This window comes from Cyprinodon tularosa, unplaced genomic scaffold (assembly GCF_016077235.1).
Source record: "Cyprinodon tularosa strain WSP-4 unplaced genomic scaffold, ASM1607723v1 ctg165, whole genome shotgun sequence".
NCBI lineage: Eukaryota > Metazoa > Chordata > Actinopteri > Cyprinodontiformes > Cyprinodontidae > Cyprinodon > Cyprinodon tularosa.
Window position 1 is genome coordinate 788916 of NW_024038483.1, and position 23638 is coordinate 812553.

At 37.9% G+C, this 23638-nt stretch overlaps 1 protein-coding gene across 1 annotated transcript; it reads left to right on the forward strand.

Moving 5' to 3' along the window:
* Window positions 1–2256: 2256 nt before the first annotated feature.
* Window positions 2257–15895, forward strand: LOC119780719. The gene is made up of 6 exons (XM_038280860.1): window positions 2257–2682; window positions 7127–7350; window positions 7937–8039; window positions 8571–8666; window positions 9326–9834; window positions 12847–15895. Exons 1-6 carry the CDS (start codon window positions 2641–2643, stop codon window positions 14303–14305), a joined length of 2433 nt encoding a protein of 810 aa, XP_038136788.1. The 5' UTR covers window positions 2257–2640; the 3' UTR covers window positions 14306–15895.
* The last annotated feature ends 7743 nt before the right edge of the window (window positions 15896–23638 follow it).

The following is a 23638-nucleotide window of genomic DNA, read 5'->3' on the forward strand; positions in this document are numbered from 1 at the left end:
ACATGAAAGCATGGATCCATCCAGCCTTGTATCAATGGTTCAGGCTGGTGGTGGTGGTGACATGGTGTGGGGAATATTTTCTTGGCAGTCTTTGGGCCCCTTGGTACCAATTGAGCATCGTTGCAATGCCACAGCCTACCTGAGTATTGTTGCTGACCATGTCCATCCCTTTATGACCACAATGTACCCAACTTCTGATGGCTACTTTCAGCAGGATAATGCACCATGTCATAAAGCTGGAATCATCTCAGACTGGTTTCTTGAACATGACAATGAGTTCACTGTACTCAAACGGCCTCAACAGTCAGCAGATCTCAATCCAATAGAGCATCTTTGGGATGTGGTGGAACGGGAGATTCGCATCATGGATGTGCAGCCGACAAATCTGCGGCAACTGTGTGATGCCATCATGTCAATATGGACCAAACTCCCTGAGGAATGCTTCCAGCACCTTGTTGAATCTATGCCAAGAAGAATTGAGGCAGTTCTGAAGGCAAAAAGGGGTCCAACCCGTTACTAGCATGGGGTACCTAATAAAGTGGCCGGCGAGTGTATATATATATATATATATATATATATATATATATATATATATATATATATATATATATATATATATATATATACATACACTCACCGGCCACTTTATTAGGTACCCCATGCAAGTAATGGGTTGGACCCCCTTTTGCCTTCAGAACTGCCTCGGGTATTGGCATCTGTTTGCTGCATTCCTTTGCCATATGTTCCCTTCTGCAGTTCTGAGAGTTGACTTACTTCTTTCCATGTTGCCTTGATCAGTTTTCTCCTCCATGGTGGACATTGTCCACTGTGGACACTCTTAATGTTACCTTGGCCAAGCATTTCAAGGATCACTGACAGTATACTGTGTATAAGCTCATTTATTATGACGAGCAAAGCAGGGACTGTACTTAGACCTGCATTCATGTCATCCAGGAGATCATTTGGTAGCACTTTACTTAAATTTGCCAGGCCATGTCAGGGTAGACAAGTTCTCATTTTAGCCGTGATCTTATTTCTCTGGCGAGAGGTTCTCCCATTCAGTTTTTCTTGCATCATTTGAGCTTGTTATCTAATGTCAGGTGGCTTGATTATGGTCCCCCCCTTCTGACCTTGTGTCTTGGTTCCGCATTGATGTAGCCTGCATTTGTTACATCTCCTGCCACCCTAACTGTGAAAGCAACTGCCGTTTGAACTGGGAACATTGAGTTACTACTTGTTAGTTCAGACTGTGGGTATCAAGGGTTCCACAGTTTATATAACACTACTGGTTAGGGTTACTGGGGTAATAGCATCCCAATAGTGCCTTATGTTCTCATGTCCATTCTTATTATAATGCCATGGTCTGCAGGGCACATAGTTTTGGTTCCCAATCACTTCCACTTTGTTATTATTGCACTGACTGTTACTACAGTACAGGTATTACAGTACCAGGCTGGAATTCACTGAGCTCCTGAGGTAGATCCACTCTTTCACAAATGTTAGTTTATATAAATTAGATTAAACATTGCTAAAAAAAAACAACAACACCCCCCCCCCCCCCCCCCCCCAATGCTCTGGGACTTTTTTTCTTCAGACAGAACTACATTTTTTTGGGATGAAATTACAAACAATCATGCTGGAGCATAGCATTCAGTTTTGATCCCAAGCCTTTAGCTAAATACTAGAACACTGACAATTAAGAGCTTTTCTGCATCACAGTGAATTGAGTGTATGTCTTAATAAACAAAAGAATGAACAAATAAGAAAGCAATTTAAATCGCAATTCTCATTTCTTTTCAGAAAATCTGGTTCTACTGGAGAAGAGAGTGGGATGTTCTAACACTAGGATAATCATGACATCCATCATTGCAAGCTAGATTCAGTAAATACTGGAAATATTGACTTAAGCCCAATGTAGATAGTTTTTAATATTAGAAATTGGATTAGAATAATTATTTAGAATATCAAATTTAAAACACAGCACGAAAACAGTCACAATTACTTGACTACATCTCCCAGCATGCATCTGCTAGGGGGGATCCTGGCTGAACGGCTGGAAGATAAATAGTTTGATGGTGTGTTTCCCTTGCTACTGAGTGTAACACTGCAGTGGAGGCTGCCTCTTGCATGGAGCTTTGCTGAGGAGTTTCAGACACAGAGGAAAACCTCCACAAGGGGAGCAGTGCATGGGATTGGCTGATTACTCTACCAATCACACAGCATCCTTGCTGTGTGACTATGTGTTTCCCTCTCCATCTCTTAACGCAGTGTCAGCCTGCGCATATTTTTTTTATGACTGCAGCTCTCCCATGCATGTCGTGCCTCTGTTTGTGTGCATGTGCAGAATCCTCAAATTCTGAACAGTGAGTGAAGGGAATGGGGAAAAACCAGAAATGCTAAAGAAATAAATGGAAAGAGGAAAGAAAAAAGGGTGAAAAGAGGAGCTTCTGCTTGGATGTAGTCGTTGGGAGATAGATGCTGAGGACGGAACTGTATGGAAAGAGGCAATCTAAGGAGAGAGAGAGAGAAAGAAAGAGATTGTAAGGGGGAGGAAGAGGGGGAGGCAGAAGAGACGATCTGCTGAAGGGAAGCAGCAGATTTTTACAAGACCCTCGGCAGCTCCCTTCTGTTGCTGTGGAGATGGGCTGTTGGCTCTCTGGACCATGGATGGGTGACCAAACGGTATGTCATAAAAGACTTGTCAGCAGCTAGAAATTTAGCTCATTTCAATAATATGACATTGCGTTATCAGTTTTCTTGTGTAAATGTGTTTATCTGTGTTTAAGGATTTTCCAAATTAGGCATCAGGGTTGCTGCAGTATTCTTTATGTGAATGTGGGATTATCAAACATAATGCCAAATTGCTGATACTATTTCTTAAGTTATGTAAGATTTTGGTTCAGTTCTGTCATTGAAACGTGAAGAATTACCCTCATTCTGCTTCCATCCTCTCTCTTCATACACAGGTGCCATTTTGTGCTCCTTTGCTCACACTGTATACATTTTTGGTCGCCTATGCTTGTGTGTCTATGTCTTGCTGAATGTAGCAAAGGGTGACTCATGGTGTGCTGGAGTTAACAATACTATTCATGCGTCTAATTCGATGGCTACTGAGCTGCATGCACTTATATGTCAAGCAGGATGAGGTTTATCTTACTTCTCAAAGGTAACTCTCCTCACTGCAGACCTACAGAGACCTTGATCATATTTGTCCTGTTTGATCAACACAGTGTGGCTGCCCAGGTGTCACTAATCCAACCATCTGTCAAAAAGCAGGGGGAATCTTGCTGCCAGGTTGTGAATTATGATTTTGCCAGTTTGCAGCATGCACTGTTTTCAAACTATTAAGATATTGGGGGGAAAAAATATGAAGAAAAGATGATGGAATGCATACTGGCTTCAAAATGGCAGCATGCATTCCAAGGATCTGGCATAGATGGATGCTGGATTTTCAAAATCCATGTCTGAACTGAGATAATTCCTCAGTGATTCCCTCGATGCCACTGAGCAGCATCTGGTCATTAGTTAAGCTGCTCCACAACTCTGCTCCTAACAGTTGTTCCTGTGGTAAATTTGTTATGAATGCCACGTTGACATAATTCCAGTGAGAATAAAGAAAATAAAAACCCACAGAAGCCATAACATTATTGGAAGCTAAGTGGAGGATTAGGCAAACAGTCGTGGTAATTCCTTTTTTTGAAAAACGAATCAACCTTTTCTCATGCTTTTTCCTGTAATGTGCTGTTACGTGATCTACTGTATTCTTCCAGATTTTTGAGTTAAGAAAAAAGCTATTGCAGAAATCCAGGGTTTTTATTTATTTTCCCAATTTCTATGCACAAATGTTACATTCAGTAACAGCTGTATCAAACAGATGCACCAGAAACAAAGCCACACATGGGTGCATTGGTTCCCTCATTAAGTGGGGTCTTAATTACTTAACCTATAAAAGAAAGCCCCCCCACATGGACTGTTACATTTTGTACTGACCACAATACAGTCAAAACTGCGCAGGCCATTTGGACAGGTCAAATAGTGAAAGGCAAAATGATTCTTACTCTCACATTGTGATAGAACTGGAAATCACCTTATTAGGTGTGTTTGATAATAAACAGAGGAAAGGCCCAAAATGAGTCTTTCTGACTTTTTTTGCAAAGTCAATGGATCTTAAAATGATACTGAATTATATTGACTTTTTTCTTATTTAAACCTTTGGAAATCTAGAGTGTTCTTGCTTCTGGGATTGCAAAATAGGTTTTATAGTAGCTTCTCCCTTGTTAAATCCATAGATTAATCAAACTTACTTTATCAAAACCCAAGACGTATCATTAACTAATTTATAGAATCAAGAAAATCATTTACACGTTGCCAGACACCATATGAATTGTAAAGCATTGCCTAGAGTTAAATACAGTAAATGGAACATATTTGTTTGATTTATGGGTGTACCTTGTCACGTTACTTACTCATCATTTATGAAAACTGCATTTTGTTTGACTCATGCTTTAAATACAATTGTTACATAATATTTTAAGTGTTATAAAAACAAAAAGAACAGAAAACAATATTTTTAGGGGGCAAAAACCTTTTTCAGTATTTCTTGCAGAAGGAGCCAACCTGCACACGAGCAGTGTAATCATATTGCCGATGTTGTTCTGGTTTCTGTTCCACTTTATTTAACCTGTCATGTCAGAGCATCTGAATGAAAATGTAGTTTTGTGCTTATATCTAAAAATATATCTTTAAACAAACTATTTTATACTCTACGTGATATGATGGTGTGAAGATCAGTTATTTCTGTTATATAAAGCTCTGCTGGCTTGGCTAGGAGCTCAAAAAGACAGCACTTTAGATTGTAATCAGTGAGAAATAGGGTGTTTACTTGGCTATTTTTTGTATAATTGAAATTTCTATTGGTTTCCTTTCACTGCAGTATCTTAATTTTGTTTAATTTTATATTATCCTCTGATATTGTTCTATTTCTTACATCCAGTGATAAATTATGCATCTTCCTACTGTTAATATAATGTTTAAATGATATGCAACCTTTTTTGTTTTTAGACTCCATGTTTTTTCTGGAAACTCTGGCTTTTTCCCAAATTAAAATCCAAAAGCATACACATGGTGGCAGTTAACTACTGTGTGTGAGTTTGCAGGGTCATTTTTCCTCTATTATCCTTTGATACATTGCTAACCTTTGATATTCAATCTAAGATTTCTCTCGCTGGTTCATTGTGTCCGTTAACAACAAATTGTTTATAAAGTGGTCACTAATGTTTTTTAGTCTAACAGTTATTATTATGAAAAATTAAAATGAATGCTTTACAACAGGTATTTTACCTTTTTGATAGTAATTAAGTAAGTCCATACAGACTAAAGGTTGAATGTTTAATGGTAATTTTTAAACATAATGGATATTGTTTCTACATTAGATAATAGTAAAAATTATCCCAGATATAGTACTGTACTTCTAATTTTTAGCCTTTTAAATAATCACAAATGGTCTAAAAGCCAAAAATGTTTTTTTTGTGCAAAATGATATTGATAACTTGTATTTGGAAATTAAAAATAGTTAAATTAGTTCCTGATACTGAATCAAATTAAACAGTCTTTTAGTTAGGGATGGCAATTCCTGATACTTGATACTGATTCACTAACTGGTTTCTGGTCTACATGAATTGTTACTTCTAAGTCTAAGGTTGAATTTATTTCAAACCAGATTGTTTTGCTTTGTCTAAATCTAAGGTAAATATATATGTATGTCTTATTTAGTGGACTGAACACCCACTGGTATTTAAGACTGATCTATTTTTGGCCTCAGTTCTGAAATAAGCTCCTTCTCTCAGTAGGTACAGTAGTTAGTTTCTTTATATTGCTAAATAGCACTGGTTAATAGAAAGATGGTTGAGGTTGGGCTGCATGGTGATGCACTTTGTGGCATTGTCGACTTTCACTAACAGGGTTCTGGGTTCCATTGTTCAAGGATCTTTCTGCATAAAGGTTTGGCATGTTCTTTTTGTGCTTGTATGGATTCTTCCTTGGTCCAAAACCGTGACTGTTAGGTTGATTTTATGGGTGCCTGTTTGGCCATTTGTGTGAAAACCATTTTCTTACATTACCAGCAAGGTGAGGTCCGTTTTTTGTAAAGTCAGGACATTTATCTGGTTCCCACAAGCTATTTCGCAAAGGGTTATGTTTTAGGGCTAAGGTATGGATTGTGTTTATTTTAGGGTTAGTTCTGTGTTGGTATGGTGAAGGTTGGGTATCGGTCTGGGTGAGGTCATAAAGATAAACGCAATATGAATAGAAGTCAATGGAAAGCCCTCACAAGGTGTGCATAGTTTTATGTTGCCCTACAATGGACTGGTGACTTGTCCATAGCTCACCCATAGACTGCTTGAGATAGACACCATAACCCAATGACTGTCATGGAAAGTTAAGGTTGAAATATTGTTATGGAGTCATACAGCAGTAAATTACTGCTCTTTGTCTCATGTAGACACTGGGGGAAAAAATGATTTTTTTGATGTCCGTGATAAGTGCATAAATCGAGCTGTACAGAATTTTTAAAAAGAGATTTTCTCAGGTGTCACAAAAAACACATTTTCACATGCTGTGAACACATTTTCTTCCCCAATAAGCTTCATACATCCATTCAACTGAAGTCTGTAGTTGTCTGGATGGTCTGGCTGATGACTCTACCAAGGCTACATGTTGTTGCAGTATAGTTAGACCTCTACAGTGTGCCCTATTCCTCCGCCTACACAATTTGTTAGCTTTCTCTCTTTTGTAACAAACTTTCCAACTTATGTTACTCTATGTCTAATCTATATAACAAGACACTAATGCCTCCATTAGATTCCTGCAGTATCTTTTTGTGCAAAATAGTTCAAAATGCATTAAAAAGTTTCTCTATCAAAAATATCTGGAGCTAAAATTGAAAACAAAACATGAGGTTTTTTCATGTTTGTCTCTTGTAGAAATAAAAAAATGAAATGATCTTTTGGAAAAGAGCCAACTTTAATCAATATTAAAAGAAGCATATTATTGATCCCAAATCAGATTCAGAATCAGAAATACTTTAATAATCCCAGAGGGAAATTATCTGTTTGTTCTCTCAACTCAGATGAATGGGCGGAGTCTAGCACACCTTAGCCAGCGGGATGCTTTGAGGATTATTGCTGCAAGTCAGCGCCCCATTACCCTGCAGATCAAGGGCCAGAGGAGGCGGGGTAATGACGGAGACAGGGGCTCCTGGGAACCCCTACCACTTAACCTGCAGCATCTCAACCTACCTCTTCCTATGAGGGGGACAGGAATGAACACATCTAGCCCCTCCTATCCAGACAGGTAAACTCACAGAGACCAAAATGTGTGACGACTTTTGTCACCTGTATGTTAATAAACAAATGTCATAAAGAGCTGTTTTTGTTCTTTGAAAACCTTTATTTGAATGAGTTAAACCCACCAGTCATAATATTTTTGATCATTTGCTAAATTCTTCTCTAAAATATGTCATGTCTTTACACACAAACAAACACACACACAAAAAAAACTTCCAATTTGAAGGACTTCTTCAAATCTCGGCTAAACACTGTTAAAATAATAAAATGATAGGCTTGCATACTGTTTGATATCTATGATATATAAATTCCATTTCAAATTTTTAAATGTTTTTCTGTATATCATAAGCATAAAAAGAAAAAAAAAAAAAACTCTGCTCATACTTCAGACCAATGTCTATAAATTTAGTGTGCCCTTATGAGAAAAGTCAAATGAACATTTTATATATACACATTTTTTTTTCAAAAAATTCAGGTATTTTCTTAAGGGCTTCACTTCTATGAAATTCATAAAAGTGTAAAGTTTCTGAATTGAAAGACATGATTTTTAAGCTGTCTCACGTCTAAATTTTAATTCTTTTGTTTTCTTTCAGGCATTACTACAGTCACCTGTCTCTGCCACAGGATCACTGTGATGGAGGATGGTATAGCTATATGTCAAGCTCTCCACAGGACACCGTAGAAATCAACCATCAGGTGACACAAAAAAACCCCCCAAAAGAAATGAACATAAACACGAATACATGTCTGTTTGTTAATACTATCAGAAATCTAAAATAAAAACAGCACCTTGCAAACTTTATTTACACTGTTTGTAAATTTCCACACTCTTCTAACACTACTATCAACATGTTTAATTGGGATTTTGTAGGAAAGACCTAGACTAACACATAATACAGTAGTTGAGTGGAAGAAAGGTGATACATCCTTTTTTTTTTTTTTTTTTTTTTACAGTTTATTGAGCAGTAAAAATATAGCATATTAGTAAATATTTTATAGGAGTATATTTTGCTGGATTATAATGCTCTAGGTCTACTTGGCTGTGTCTGATATGGAACTCTGAGGGGCAACAGTGTGTAGTGTGTTTTTTGATTAACCTATTTGGTGAATTAAAAGCCATCAATGGCAGATGGGGAGCTTACAGCCAGCAGACAGTAAGATTAGAATAGCACTCTTTAAGTAACATACGTATTTTTTTTCATGTTCTGCTCTCCCTTAAACTTTCAGGATCTAGAACTCGCCAGTCGTCGACAAAAGAGGAAGAACTGTCTGTTGGGATGTTGCAATCCTGATTTAGATGAACCTACCACTTGCCACAGCCAGGTATCTACATTTTATTTAACAGGAGCAGTAATTCTGTCTGATAGTCCTTCTCAGCCACAAGATGGGAATCCAGTATTGCTCTAAAATTTATTTGATCAAACTTCAGTGAGAATTTAATATAATTCCACATACAAAGACTCAGTCTTAAACATTATGATTTGGAAAATATATTGAACGTAAAAGCAATGTTTACTCTCCTCTGTTTGACTATATGGGGTATAATCAATGCAAATGTTTTCATTTAGGTAAAACAAACAAAAATTTGACTTAGAAAGAAAAAAAATACATTTCAGGGACAGTATATCAAGGTTTGAAACTGAAGAACACAGAATAAGGGAGTCTACACTCGATGATTATTGTAGTCTTTTGAAGATTTTGCAGACTTTTTTTCATGCCAATTTGGCTGTTATGTCCTCAGTAATTGCTTTTACAATCTGTCATGCATAAAATAACTAAATAAAAACAGGATAGATAAATGAAAATAAAAATACTTTATCCAAAAATGTCTTATTGTATTTGGCAGCTTTTTGTTCCATAAACTCATTGGGTTTCTGCTGAGAAAATGTAATTTTTAAATAAAATGTAAAAGATAATTTTGGCTTCTGATTTTTCTGTTTGTGAACAATAATTTAGAATTAGCATCTTTTTTTTATTTGTAGACAGATGATGAGGACTTCATCCTGGAGAAGCCATTGGGTTTCATGCCCCTTCATCATGAGCTGGACAGTGGCCTGGGCTGGACCGATGGCTCCCTCCATCAAGGGGACCTCTCAGGACTGGAGACAGAGGAAGGAGGTCTGGAAGACTGTCATCCACATGGGAACTTTCCCACTGGAGGGTGTGGTGGGTTTGGAGGTGGGGGATCTCCATCCTCAGAGTCTTTTATTTCCTCCGAGCTCAGCGACTCAGGCTTTTATAGTGTAAGCACTGGGGAGTTCAGGCACTTCCAAAGGCTCCTAGAGAAGAGGATGCGTCTGTACAATGCCAGGATGCAGCATCAGAGTGAGCAATGCGAGAGGCGAGAGAGACGTGACAGCTGCCCCAAGAGCCACCGAGAGCTGCTCGAGTCCATACCAGAAGCCTTGACAATGCAGCCCCCATGTCAGCACCTACAACATGAAGATGGAGCCGGGCCGGTCATGGATGTCCAACCTCGTGGACTTTTCAGGTAATTTTGAAAAAAAAACAAACTTTCCTTGATCAGTTGAATTGATTTTTTTTTACACTGGTTGAATTTGATTTTACTTTTAGTTGTGAGAAAAAAAATCACTTGATATTTACTACAAGAGCACCGGATATATTTTATGACCCTAACAAGGCCCATGTCAAGCAAGTCCTCTACTAAGAGTTATAGATATATTTTGGCCAATGGAGTGGAATGTCCGAACATGGCAGCTATCTTACAAAAGTCAACTCGCTATCTAATGGTGATGTACTTTTTGAATAATCATAAGTTGCTCTTTAAACAAACCAAAGCAATGGCATATCATGTGCAGATTAAATTTAAATGGAAAGGGAGGGCAATTTTCCCTTTACCAGAGATGTAAAATTCCTGAAGAAAAAAAATTGTTTTTATACAGACATATAAACATACACTATATTGCCAAAAGTATTTGCTCACCCATCCAAATTATTGGAATCAGGTGTTCCAATCACTTCCATGGCCACAGGTGTATAAATTCAAGCACCTAGGCATGCAGACTGTTTTTACAAACATTTGTGAAAGAATGGGTCGCTCTCAGGAGCTCAGTGAATTCCAGCGTGGAACTGTGATAGGATGCCACCTGTGCAACAAATCCAGTCGTGAAATTTCCTCGCTCCTAAATATTCCACAGTCAACTGTCAGCTGTATTATAAGAAAATGGAAGTGTTTGGGAACGACAGCAACTCAGCCACGAAGTGGTAGGCCACGTAAACTGACGGAGCGGGGTCAGCGGATGCTGACGCGCATAGTGCGAAGAGGTCGCCAACTTTCTGCAGAGTCAATCACTACAGACCTCCAAACTTCATGTGGCCTTCAGATTAGCTCAAGAACAGTGCGCAGAGAGCTTCATGGAATGGGTTTCCATGGTCGAGCAGCTGCATCCAAGCCATACATCACCAAGTGCAATACAAAGCGTCGGATGCGGTGGTGTAAAGCACGCCGCCACTGGACTCTAGAGCAGTGGAGACGCGTTCTCTGGAGTGACGAATCGCGCTTCTCCATCTGGCAATCTGATGGACGGGTCTGGGTTTGGCGGTTGCCAGGAGAACGGTACTTGTCTGACTGCATTGTGCCAAGTGTAAAGTTTGGTGGAGGGGGGATTATGGTGTGGGGTTGTTTTTCAGGAGCTGGGCTTGGCCCCTTAGTTCCAGTGAAAGGAACTCTGAATGCTTCAGCATACCAAGACATTTTGGACAATTCCATGCTCCCAACTTTGTGGGAACAGTTTGGAGCTGGCCCCTTCCTCTTCCAACATGACTGTGCACCAGTGCACAAAGCAAGGTCCATAAAGACATGGATGACAGAGTCTGGTGTGGATGAACTTGACTGGCCTGCACAGAGTCCTGACCTCAACCCGATAGAACACCTTTGGGATGAATTAGAGCGGAGACTGAGAGCCAGGCCTTCTCGTCCAACATCAGTGTGCGACCTCACAAATGCGCTTCTGGAAGAATGGTCAAAAATTCCCATAAACACACTCCTAAACCTTGTGGACAGCCTTCCCAGAAGAGTTGAAGCTGTTCTAGCTGCAAAGGGTGGACCGACGTCATATTGAACCCTATGGATTAGGAACAGGATGTCACTTAAGCTCATATGTGAGTCAAGGCAGGTGAGCAAATACTTTTGGCAATATAGTGTAGGTCAGAATAAGAGCATATACAGACCAGTAAATTGAGAGCTTTGCATTTTGGAGACTGGAGCAGCGTTCACAATATGGCAGAGGCTGCAGTGATCTGTCTGCTGATCTCCTGCTCCATTCTCCCCTCGTTCATGAATAGGACCCCAAGTTGCTTGAACTCCTGCTCTTTAGGCTGGGGCTCTCCTCCTACCTGATGAGGGAGAGCAAACGTTTTACGGTTGAGAACCATGGACTTTGTCTTCGAGGAGTTTATCTTCCCCATGGGTGCTTCACACTCTGTCTTGGTAGGAAGAAGCCAGCAGAACCATGTCACCTGCAAAAGTAGGGATTATATTCACTGGTCTCTAAACCAGACCCCCTGGGAGCCTAGGCTACCCCTACAAATCCTGTCCATAATGGTTAAGAGGGACTATAGAAAGTAGCCTTGCCTGATTCCAGAATGCAATGGAATAGGTCCAATTTAATGTCAGCAATGAGGACCAGGCTCCCTTTCCACTTGTACAGTGACTGGATGGTCCCTAGTAAAAAATGATACCCAGTAAAGGGGTTATCCAGCCATACATTTGGAGCACCTACCCCAAAAGGCACCAAATAGGACATGGTCAAATGCCTTCTCCAGGTCCACAAAGAACATGTGGACTGGTTGGGCAAACTCCTATTATCCATTGAGTACCTTGCAGAGGGTGTCAACTTTATATAATTTTCCATGGCCAGGATGAAAACGATTCTGCTCATCCTAAAACCTCTCCACAATTCTTGGATGAGTCTTACAAGCTCCCCTAGACTGCTGGAAACAGCATTAGCAAAGCACTACTTCCTCCTCCAGGGTATTTGTTTTTCCTCCAAACATTATTCATTTCATATTGTTTAAGTTTCATTATACCATAGGACATGCCAAACAAAACAAACAAAAGACAATTAGTAATCAGTCTTTTTGGTTTTATTTTTAGAAACTTGCTTCTTCCTTGCTGACCAGTGTTTCAGAATATGTTGTTTCAGAAAGAAAAACAACTGGAAAAATCTGACCTTTTGAGCTTTATAAGCATCTGCATGTTTCATCTAATCTCTTAGTCTGTTTTAACTTAACATCACACAGAATTCCCCAAGTTGTTTAAAGCAATAAATCTTAGTGCATGTAAACTTTTCAATTTAGATAAAGTAATTAAACAATTTAGTCAATAAAAAAAAACTGCAAATACAAATACTTTTTTTTTATCTGATAAGAAAAGGTGTTGTGATTTAAAAACTGACAATAAAAGGAAATAATTGTCATGTGTCTTTTCATACTGTGTTAACATGTGGTTTCAGCTAGCATATTTCTTGTATTTTACTTCCAGGGTTTCTTCAGTCCAGTTTCATAAAGCTGACCGACCATGTCTGAACCGTCACAGCTCCAGCAGCGGAGCCCTCTTCAACCCCTCCCACGCTGCAGTACCACGGATTAATGCTCCGGTCCTCTCAACCTGCAGCACGCCCTCCAGTCATCGAAGACCACATATTCCGATGCAGCCACAGTACAGCCACCAGGGTTCAAGCTCAGTAGGGATGTTGAGGAGAAGCCGAACCCTTCACCATCGACCTCCTCCACAGGAATACCGACGTCGGGCCAGCCACCCAGCATCACCTTCTTATTGTGCTGCTACGCTTCACTACTGTGGAGGTGTCACGCCACACAATGTCCTTCCACCAGGCCTGCCAGAGGAAACTGAGCTAGATGCTGGTGTGATGGCCTCCCACTCTACAGGCATGACCCTATCACCCCAACAACACCCGGCTGCTCTTGGGCATGTCAGAGGCAACAGCAGCAATGAACGATGCTACGACAACTCAAGTGGCCAGATCACTCAAAATGACTGGTGGCACACACAAGACAGGGACCCAATGCCAGAGCCGATGGCAGAAAGAGAAAGGGAGATGGAGAGGGAACTGGAACAAAAGAGACAATTGCAAAAGGAAAAGGAGATAGAGAGGGAGAGAGAGAGGGAGCGAGAGATTGAAAGAGAGAGGGAGAGAGAAAGGGAGATGAAGCTTCAGGAGGAGAAGGAAAGAGAAAGGCAACTGGAACTAGAAATGAGCAGAGCTAGAGAGCAGCAATACCTCCAGAGTCATGTTCTCCCATCCCAGCCAGGAGACGTCAATGATACCTGGCCAAAACCAGCCAGTCGTCAGTCTTATGGAGCTGGAGGAGGTAGAGGTCTCTATAGCACTTTGGAGGGCCACACAGGAATGGGTAATGCTGCTGAATGTGAGGCAAAGAACGGACAGATAAATGAAAATCCCAGTTCTAATCCCAGTTCTGGTCATCAGCCAAAACCTAATCAAAGCTCTAGACCCAACACCACGTCACGAGTCACAAGAAGCCAGTTGCTCAGAGACCGAGCACATCAGCTGGCAGACGAACGAAGTGGAATGAGCACAGATGAAGAGACCAACACTGACATGCTGCTGGGGCGCTACTGGAGTCGAACAGAGAGAAGAGAACATTTTTTGTTGGCCAGGGAGCAAAAGCAGCAACAATTGCTGGCCAGAGGAGGGCCTGTACGTGATGCTGTGAGCAGGGGAGGAGCATCTGCTGGAGAAGGAAGCTTAATGGAGAGCAGGGGAGTCGGACCTTTTGCTGAAAGACGATGCAAAACCGTCCTTGAGTTGAGTCAACGTAAGCTGAGTCGTCTGAGGAACAGAAAGCTGTTAGATGACTGGACAACTGTAGAGGAGCTTCTGACTCATGGGACCAGGTTGGATAACCAGGAGGAGATGATATGTCCAAGCTCCCTGTTGACAGTGACCACTGTCTAACTGCATGTGTACAATGTCTAATTGAAACTCTGTGTGAGCATACATGATCTTAAACTAACACTATAACATTGTCTGAATCGTCTTGTTCTGTCTTTCTTAGAGATGGATGAACAGATGGATGTCAGCTAAGTAGGCATCTAAAAGTCAGTTCTGTCAAAGTTTGGATAAAAACAAACAATGTGAGAAGAAAATCAGCAGTGGCAGCTCTCCCAACAAAACTTCAACTTTCTTGGGTTCCTCATAAAACTTCAATTAGATATCCAGCCAGCCTTGGTTAGATCACATCTGCTTTGCTTTAGCTATGACATTTTTTTCTAAAAGCCCCATTAGAACGGACAGCAGTAGAGTATCTGGTAATTGTGACATGGTTCATTGCCCAGGCAGTGTGCGGATGCGGTGGGGCTGATGAGTTGTGTCGGGTCAGGAGCACTTCACATAAGCAGCATGTCTGTGGCATTCAAACCAGTTCTGTATTGATTTTTGCATGCACAGTCAATGGGCAGCACAATGCTAGGCGGCGTCAAATTCCAGCCTTTAACTTTAGAGCTAAATTAAATGGCTATTCCTTTGTGTTTGATCAAGTTTTGTAAAAAATAAATTTATAGGCCAAATCTGTAATGTATATAATGATAAAATGTGAGCTATATTATTCTACAACGATTACAGACTCTCTAAAATACAGTTTGCAGAAAGTTTATTTCATTTATGAAAATGCATAAAATAGCTTGCAGTCTATTACACAAAGGAGTAAAACTAAACATGTATATCCGACATTGGGATTTTATGTGAGGTGCAGATGGAAAGGCTTGCCCGAGACTCAATTCATTCTAGAATCGTCTGACTTTATCCACAGATTGACACGTATTACTGTTCCCCTGTTGTTCTTAGCATATTATTAAGTGCGAGTTGTAATTAAAGTCTTTTAGGACTTCATTTGTTATTAATATCTGAAGTTCAAAGACAAAACTGACATCCATTCTCTAATTTCTCTGTGGAAGAAAGAACAAGAACATTCCCACAATAGTTGCATTGTTGTTTTAACAAATATGCCTGGAATGGGAAACTTCACTCTCATTGCTTTGCATCACCTCAAATGATAGCTTTATGTGTGGGTGTGTGACCACTGTACAGCACTCCGGACCAAACGTGTGAGTCAGTGCATGACGATTGAAATGCTAAACAAATGAGCAAGGTCTGATAACCTTGTATGTGTTTGCACCATGTGATTCATGCTACACACAACACAGTATATTTCACACAATCTTTAAAATAATTACAGATATTTGGGTTTGGATCTCCAAGAGGGGATCAAATATTTTCAGGAGCAATATTGCTGTGCTAGATATTAGTTCTTGTCACACATTCCTCTCACGCATATTTAAAAAAGACAAAAATCAGTTACAGCAATGCTAGGCAACGTGAGTTTTGATACAAAATCTCAAACTTATCTTTTTTTTAACTTATTTAATGAAACCATATTTAAGAAAAGGAGTCTACATAGGTTTGTTCAAACACAAATGAATACATATGCTGCAATCTTTAGGAGGTTTTTTTATGCTGCATTTATGTAACACTGTTGATGCCAAAACAAAGATACAGTATGTAATACAAAGCTGTATGCATCTGATTGTAAAAAAAATCTATTTTAAGAAAAGTTTTAGATGATTTAGAGTAAAAAAAAGCAAAGACAAAAAACAGTGGTAAATTGGTCCTCATTTCTACTTATCTCTAATTAGAGTCTTCTGTTAGGACTGCTATAAATATGAAGGGATTTACAGCGACTACACTATTAGTAGCTTTAATTCCTAATATGATAATTACAGTAACTTGTCTACTGCTGTTCCTACTATTTTCAATTACATTCTGCATTTACCACTTAGACCTGACTGGGAGAACTAAAGTATACACTGATATTTTATTAGCTATTTATGCTTTAATACAGAACACTTTGGTTAGAGACATGAATGCAGCATAGAATAATCAATCCACCATACAGTAGCTTACAGCTCTCCTTTCCTGCCAGGGATTTTACAATCGGCAGGATGTTTACAGTTCTACGCATAAAGCAGTTTATGCATGTTTACTCCAATTCAGAGTGGCAAGTTGACTGCAGAGAAAAGGTTTTCAAGTAATGACAGGAGAACTTTGATAAACCATGTATATCAGGGACGTGCTGAAATCCGCAACGTCCGTTCTGCAGGTAGAGCTCAAGAGACATTCCACTTCAAGCTTGTGACAGGTCCGCAGTTCAGGAACAAGTGCAATAATACCTCAAGTTAGTTTTATCAAGGTAAAATAAGGTGTAAGATTTTCAGTGAATGCAGAAACTGGTTTTAAATAATAACAGATGCACAAAGTGACAAGACACCACAAGTGCACAGTAATCTTGGAGTCTGCAGCGTCAACAGCAACAGTTATAGAGATATTTACAGTGTTTTCCATGAGAGGGACCTAAGAAGAAAAAAACTTTTTGCACATCCTTTTTATATAAAAAGTTTCCCCTACCTTTCTGTACCAGGGACTTAGGCCAGTGGAACAACTGTAGATAGAACAACAGTGTTTTTTGATGTTATCTTTATAAAACTGTCATAGTATTTCATGGAGGAAAAAAGTAGTTTATTGTGATTGTGTTGGACATATTTCAATATTTTCTTGTGACGGTTTCAAAACCAACATGGACGATTTTAATGATCTTCAAATCCTTCGATTCTAGTTAAGTCATGTAAAAGCTAGTGAGGTTTTCTTTTGCTTTTCTTATGGAGAGAACACACTATATAAATATTATTGTCTCTAAATAGATTTTTGAAATAAGATTTACTGTTGTTTTGTGTCATTCTGACATGTACATATTGATTTTGTCACACAGTGCGGCTGAGTGCGATGAGGGGATGATGGTGCCATCTGATGCCTCCAGTGGTTTTTCATGTAATTCTGTAGATTTATAGCTGTGTTATAGGAGGCTGTATATACAGCACAGAGAAGAAACTTGTATCATCAAAATATTTCAAACAACACGTCATTGTTCATACATGATTTTTCTGTTAGTTTTGAAAATGAAGAGTGCTATCCACACATTATATTATATGAAGAGAACCTCTAGTTTATTATTATTATTTGGAAATTTTTTTTTGCATCTGGCTGTTTGGAATGAGGTCGACCCAGATATTAACTATTTTATGATAAAAAAAAGTGATGGAAACAACAATTTAGAATGATGCCCTCTTGCCCTTTCTTGTTTATGATTTTGAAAATATCACCGATTGCATAATAAAACTGATGATTTAAAAACATATCCCAGGTTACACAGACTTTGGATATGCTTTTTTTTTCTTTGGCTGAAAAATTTGTCAGAAATGTGCAAGTGGACTCCATTTTTATTATATTTTAAGTTACATCAGTTGTTTTTGTTATCAACTTTGGCTTTAGAAAGCGAAATTGCTCCACTCCGTGGTAGTTGCTGATGTAAAAATGTTCAAACTGATTATTTTTTCTCATTCGTTACATAATCAGTAAAAAAAGAACTACTGACAAACTAGTTTATGCAGTGTAAAGCTCTAACCTATTTTCTCTCTTTAAAATATTCACTCATTTAAATATGTTACTATAAAGAAAAGAGGCAGATATTTTGTAATGGTTCAAAATTGTCATTTGGTAGGTTTAGATTTGCAGTTATGTTTAATTTTGACCTAAATATTTCTCAGCCATTAAACACTGAAGGCAGACATCAGTCGCATTGATTAAGAAGTTTTATGTTAAACACAAATTCTTGTTTACATGTCAATTATCTTTTCCCCCCAGAATCCCAGTATCAAATAATTTTGAAAAATTTCCATGCCATTTCTAATCAGAAACACGTGTCTTATTTAAATGAAAATCATTTGAAATGCAAATACATAATCAATGATGATGTAAAGTCATATTTAGTATTTGCTTCTAGTTAAAGATTTTCTACTTAAAACTAGTGAAAATTTCACAGTCAGAATTAATAGTTTAGATGAGACCAATAAAACTGCTTTTTTAAAAAGGTTATTATTTTGAAAAGGTCCCTTAACCTAAAAAAAAAAGAAAAAAAGAAGCCTACTCATGTTCTAATTAATTGATGAGGATTTCATATTTTGGTTCAGAAATATCCAACCCTTCATTATAAATAATGTGTCATAAATTCCCAGGATGAGTCTGCATAAAACATGACTACCTTTTAAATAAATTAACCACTGCATTCAGAAAAACCCCAGGTAAAACATTGGCACAAAATCCTTAAAATAAATTGTTATGAAGATGTGTGATCTATGCTGCTGTTTTAATACTAAATTTAATACTGAATTTATACTAATTGATCTCCTCCACCATTCTCATGACTATGTGATGTGGAAAGCTAAAATTGGATCCTCTCCCAGCCTATTGTGTAACCTGTTAGCAAGTAGCTAATTTCTTGTAGCCATTTTCTAACTTAAAGATAAAAATATTGTAAAGATTGCAACATCTGGCTGGCTTGGATGGGGTTTCTTTCCAAATCCAGGCAGATAATTGCAATAATCGACAAGAATTGGGACGCTGATGTTAATTTATTAGAAAAACAAATGCATTTTTTTTTTTATTTTTCCTAAATAAAATTTTCCTCAAGTTAAAGATTTGATTTAGTCTCAATTAGATAAAATGATGCTGCTGAACTAAAATATATATTATTTTGAGGATTTTAACTAATTGTCACCTCAGGGGATAGTAAACGTGTAGAGAATGGGTTGTTTGAAACTGAAAAAAAAAAAAAAATCACCATGATAGCATGTCGGACTAACAGTGGCACCAGATTAATTTATTATGTATTCTGGATTGAGTCAATTTAGTTAAACTTTGCATTTCTTTCAGCCTTTGTATATATGATCTCTTTTTGGATTGCATTAAAATTTGATAGGTTTGACCTAAGGTAAACAGAGAACATGGTGGTTAAGCAACAGAATACTTGGACTTTATTTCTATATTCCTCTCTCTAACTCTCTCGGTTGTGATTCAAGCAGTCTGAATAATGGATGACGAAGAGAGAAATTTTCCCTGCCGCCCACCCCCCCTCACCCTCTTTGCTTACGTTACACGAGGACACAGATGGCTGAAAATAGCGCCTCTGTCCTCATTGGATGTGAAATTAAAAGCACACTCGAGCGGAGACACTTGCTGCTGGTGAACAAAAAACACTTGTTCTACTCCATCTGACAATCCCTCCATCCAGCCTGCAATACCAAAAACATCTGTCTGTGTAGGATACATGTACTTTTCACTATGGCAAGCTTTTTGAAATATGATGATGTACATGTGATTGTAATAAAGAGATTTTAATTAGCTATGACACTGTTTTCAGGTTTATTTTTATATTAAATTCACTCATACATCTAAGCCCTAAATCATAATCATTTGAGATTAAGGTTTTAAATAATCTAAGATATTTAGCATCTTTCTTCTGACTTGAATGTGTTGAAGCTCTATGGTTGAAGTTACAGTAAGATGGTTGGAGTTAAGGCTGGGAAATAGCAGGGATGCCTTTTAAGATAAATATCATTGGAAAAGGCAAATACATAAAGATGATCAATAATAATTTTTTGATGGCTGGTTCCAGAAAAAGGGCCAACAGCGGCCAATGCTCCTCCAGGAACTGGCTTTAGAACCTATTATGACTCCTGTACTAAAGATATACTTATTATACAAAAAAAAATAAAAAATAAAAAATGAATGATTGTATGCATTGGAACAGTAATAGGGCCCTAGAAACCATTTAACATATTTTTATTTAATGTTCTGTTTTAATTGTGAATTAAAATGGCAGAGAGGTTTACAGTTTTAATCTGCTTAAGGTTATTTTGAACCAGACTAAAAACATAACAAAAAAAAAGTTTAAGCTGAATTGATCAGTTTTATTTCAGTTCTTATTCTAAATTGGTTAAATGAGGGAATTTTCTTTCGAAATAAGTCAGAAATATGCTATATTTGTAAATGATTAATATACAATGCCCTAATATTAGAAATAACTGCTTTATTTGATCTTTTTGTTGTTGTTTTTTTTTCTTTTTTACCAACTTATTATTTTAGTTGCATTTTTTTACGGTACGTTTTTTTTTTTAACCAAGTAAAATGAACAGTTTCTCAACAAAAAGCAAAATTTTCTAACAAAAAATGTGATTAAACTAAATCATGTGAACATATGACTTCATTCAGAGCAGAGCCACTAGTAGCTCCTTTTTTCTGTGGTCTCTTAATCTATTTTAAATGATGAATTATTGCTCTGTTTTATTTTTCTTTTATGTTTTTCTGTGCTCCCATGATAACATGCTGGCCCAATACTGGCCCTATTTGGTCTAGAACAGCCACTGATGGTTTATATCATATTTTTTAGAATAATTTCTTTAAAAAAAAAAAAAAAATCATGAGAGGTGCCTCATAGGTATCATATCAGAGGGAATAGATGGATGAAAATAATTTCAAAGATAAATCTTCAGTAGGTATAAATCCTTTTGGATTTGACCCTCCCATTAGGTGACATTTTTTAAACTAAAACACAGAAATACTAGGTGTTATATTCAACCTATTTCTGTCTGTAGAATCTGTAGTCTGAAGGATTTTCTACTTTCTTATCGAACAAATAAATTCCCTCATTTAAAGAAGCAAGATATTTTTAGTACATTTCTCAGATTAAGTTTTATTTTTCATCTTTATAAGAGGAGGATTCAGCTTGCTTAATATATGAGTGGCCTGCTGATCCAAAGAAACGAGAGTAAATTAGATGCAAACATTATTCCTAACTGCAGGGTTTTTTTTTTTTCTGAGGAGAATCTGAGCAGGGCTAACATCTCTTCTCAACAATCCACATGAGTAAATTACAGGTGCTGGTCATAAAATTAGAATATCATGAAAAAGTAGATTGATTTCAGTAATTCCATTTAAAAAGTGAAACTTGTATATTATATTCATACATTACATACAAACTCATATATTTCAGATGTTTATTTTGTTTAATTTTGATGATTACAAATGACAACAAATGAAAATCTCAAATTCATCATATCAGAAAATTAGAATATTACTGAAGACCAATAAAAACAAAGGATTTATAGAAATGTTGGCCAACTGAAAAGTATGAACATGAAAAGTATGAGCATGTACAGCACTCAGTATTTAGTTGGGCCTCCTTTGGCCTGTATTACTGCAGCAATGCGGCGTGGCATGGAGTCGATCAGTCTGTGGCACTGCTCAGGTGTTATGATAGCCCAGGTTGCTCTAATAGTGGCTTTTAGCTCTTCTGAATTGTTGGGTCTGGTGTATTGCATCTTCTTCTTCACAATACCCCATAGATTTTCTATGGGGTTAAGGTCAGGAGAGTTTGCTGGCCAATTAAGAACAGGGATACCATGGTCCTTCAACCAGGTACTGGTAGCTTTGGCACTGTGTGCAGGTGCCAAGTCCTGTTGGAAAATGAAATCTGCATCTCCAAAAAGTTGGTCAGCTGCAGGAAGCATGAAGTGCTCTAAAACTTCCTGGTATGTGGCTGCGTTGACCCTGGACCTCAGAAAACACAATGGACCAACACCAGCAGATGACATGGCACCCCAAACCATCACTGACTGTGGAAACTTTACACTGGACTTCAAGCAACTTGGATGAAGTGCCTCTCTTCTTTTCCTCCAGACTCTGGGACCTTGATTTCCAAAGGAAATGCAAAATTTACTTTCATCAGAGAACATGACTTTGGACCACTCACCAGCAGTCCAGTCCTGTTTCTCTTTAGACGCTTCTGACGCTGTCTGTGGTTCAAGAGTGGCTTGACACAAGGAATGCGACAGCAGAAACCCATGTCTTTCATACGTCTGTGTGTGGTGGTTCTTGAAGCACTCACTCCAGCTGCAGTCCACTCTTTGTGAATCTCCCCCACATTTTTGAAGGGGTTTTGTTTCACAATCCTCTCCACGGTGCGGTTATCTCTCTTGCTTGTACACTTTTTTCGACCACATCTTTTCCTTCCCTTCGCCTCTCTATTAATGTGCTTGGACACTGAGCTCTGTGAACAGCCAGCCTCTTTAGCGATGACCTTTTGTGTCTTGCCCTCCTTGTGCAAGGTGTCGATGGTCGTCTTTTGGACAACTGTCAAGTCAGCAGTCTTCCCCATGATTGTGTAGCCTATAGAACTAGACTGAAAGACCATTTAAAGGCTTTTGCAGGTGGTTTGAGTTAATTAGCTGATTAGAGTGTGGTACCAGGGGCCATCAATTTTGAACCTTTTCACAATATTCTAATTTTCTGATATGATGAATTTGAGATTTTCATTTGTTGTCATTTGTAATCATCAAAATTAAACAAAATAAACATCTGAAATATATAAGTTTGTATGTAATGTATGAATATAATATACAAGTTTCACTTTTTAAATGGAATTACTGAAATCAATCTACTTTTTCATGATATTCTAATTTTATGACCAGCACCTGTATACATGATGCTGCCAACAGCGCCCTCCCGTGCCCATAGGAGACACTAACAGTCCCTTCTAAACTTGGATCGTATTTGTTCAGAGAATATTCAAAGAAAAAAATGAAATTCTTTGCAGGAATAATATCTCGTTTGGGAAGAAAAAATGAACATATCCCCTCATGCTTGTGATACAGATTAATTCCTCCAATCATCATATATTTCTAACTCTATTATAGGTTTATGTTCTTTCTTATGATCAACAAAAGCATAGCCCAGTTGGATTTTCTATTTGGGTTGTTTCAATCAACAGTAGAAGTTCATTTTGGAAGCAGCATTATAGATAAGCTACACAAGTGTTTTAACTTAAATAAAAAAGTGTATTTATTCTATTTTCAATAGCAGGACATAACCTGATAGTGACTTAGATAATAATATTTTATTAATGCACATTTCAACTATACACTTTAAGACTTATTACTTTACTGTTTTGCAATGTTACCTGGTTGCAAAATCTTCTCCAGTGCACTAGTTTGATTTTCCAAAGCTTCAAAAAGAACTTTAAATAATTTTCAAATAAATGTAATCTAAATATGGGTTTACTTATGAGAATAAATGCCAAAACTTTCTGTCAAGACAACATGGGAAAATCTCCAAGGCTGAAAGTCAAAGTTCATATTAATTTGCATTTTAATCAACACAAGCAGCTGACATCTTCTGGCAAACTGTTTGAGAACATCTGCTCTGATCACTGCTCAGAATAGTGTTTTGGAATTTGAACCATCTAAATTAAGGGGGGAAACATTTTTTAAAACATTAACAGACATTAATAAACATTTGGTAATTTTTAAATAGACAATCACGTTAATTTAAAACTATCAAAGC

What these genes read in the sequence shown, in the direction of transcription:
- LOC119780719 (XM_038280860.1), top strand. Translation starts at nt 2,641, where the DNA reads ATGGGCTGTTGGCTCTCTGGACCATGGATGGGTGACCAAACG. An exon ending in CCGTAGAAATCAACCATCAG is followed by an intron (nt 8,040 to 8,570) that starts GTGACACAAAAA and finishes TTAAACTTTCAG; the next exon opens with GATCTAGAACTCGCCAGTCG. An exon ending in CAACCTCGTGGACTTTTCAG is followed by an intron (nt 9,835 to 12,846) that starts GTAATTTTGAAA and finishes TTTTACTTCCAG; the next exon opens with GGTTTCTTCAGTCCAGTTTC.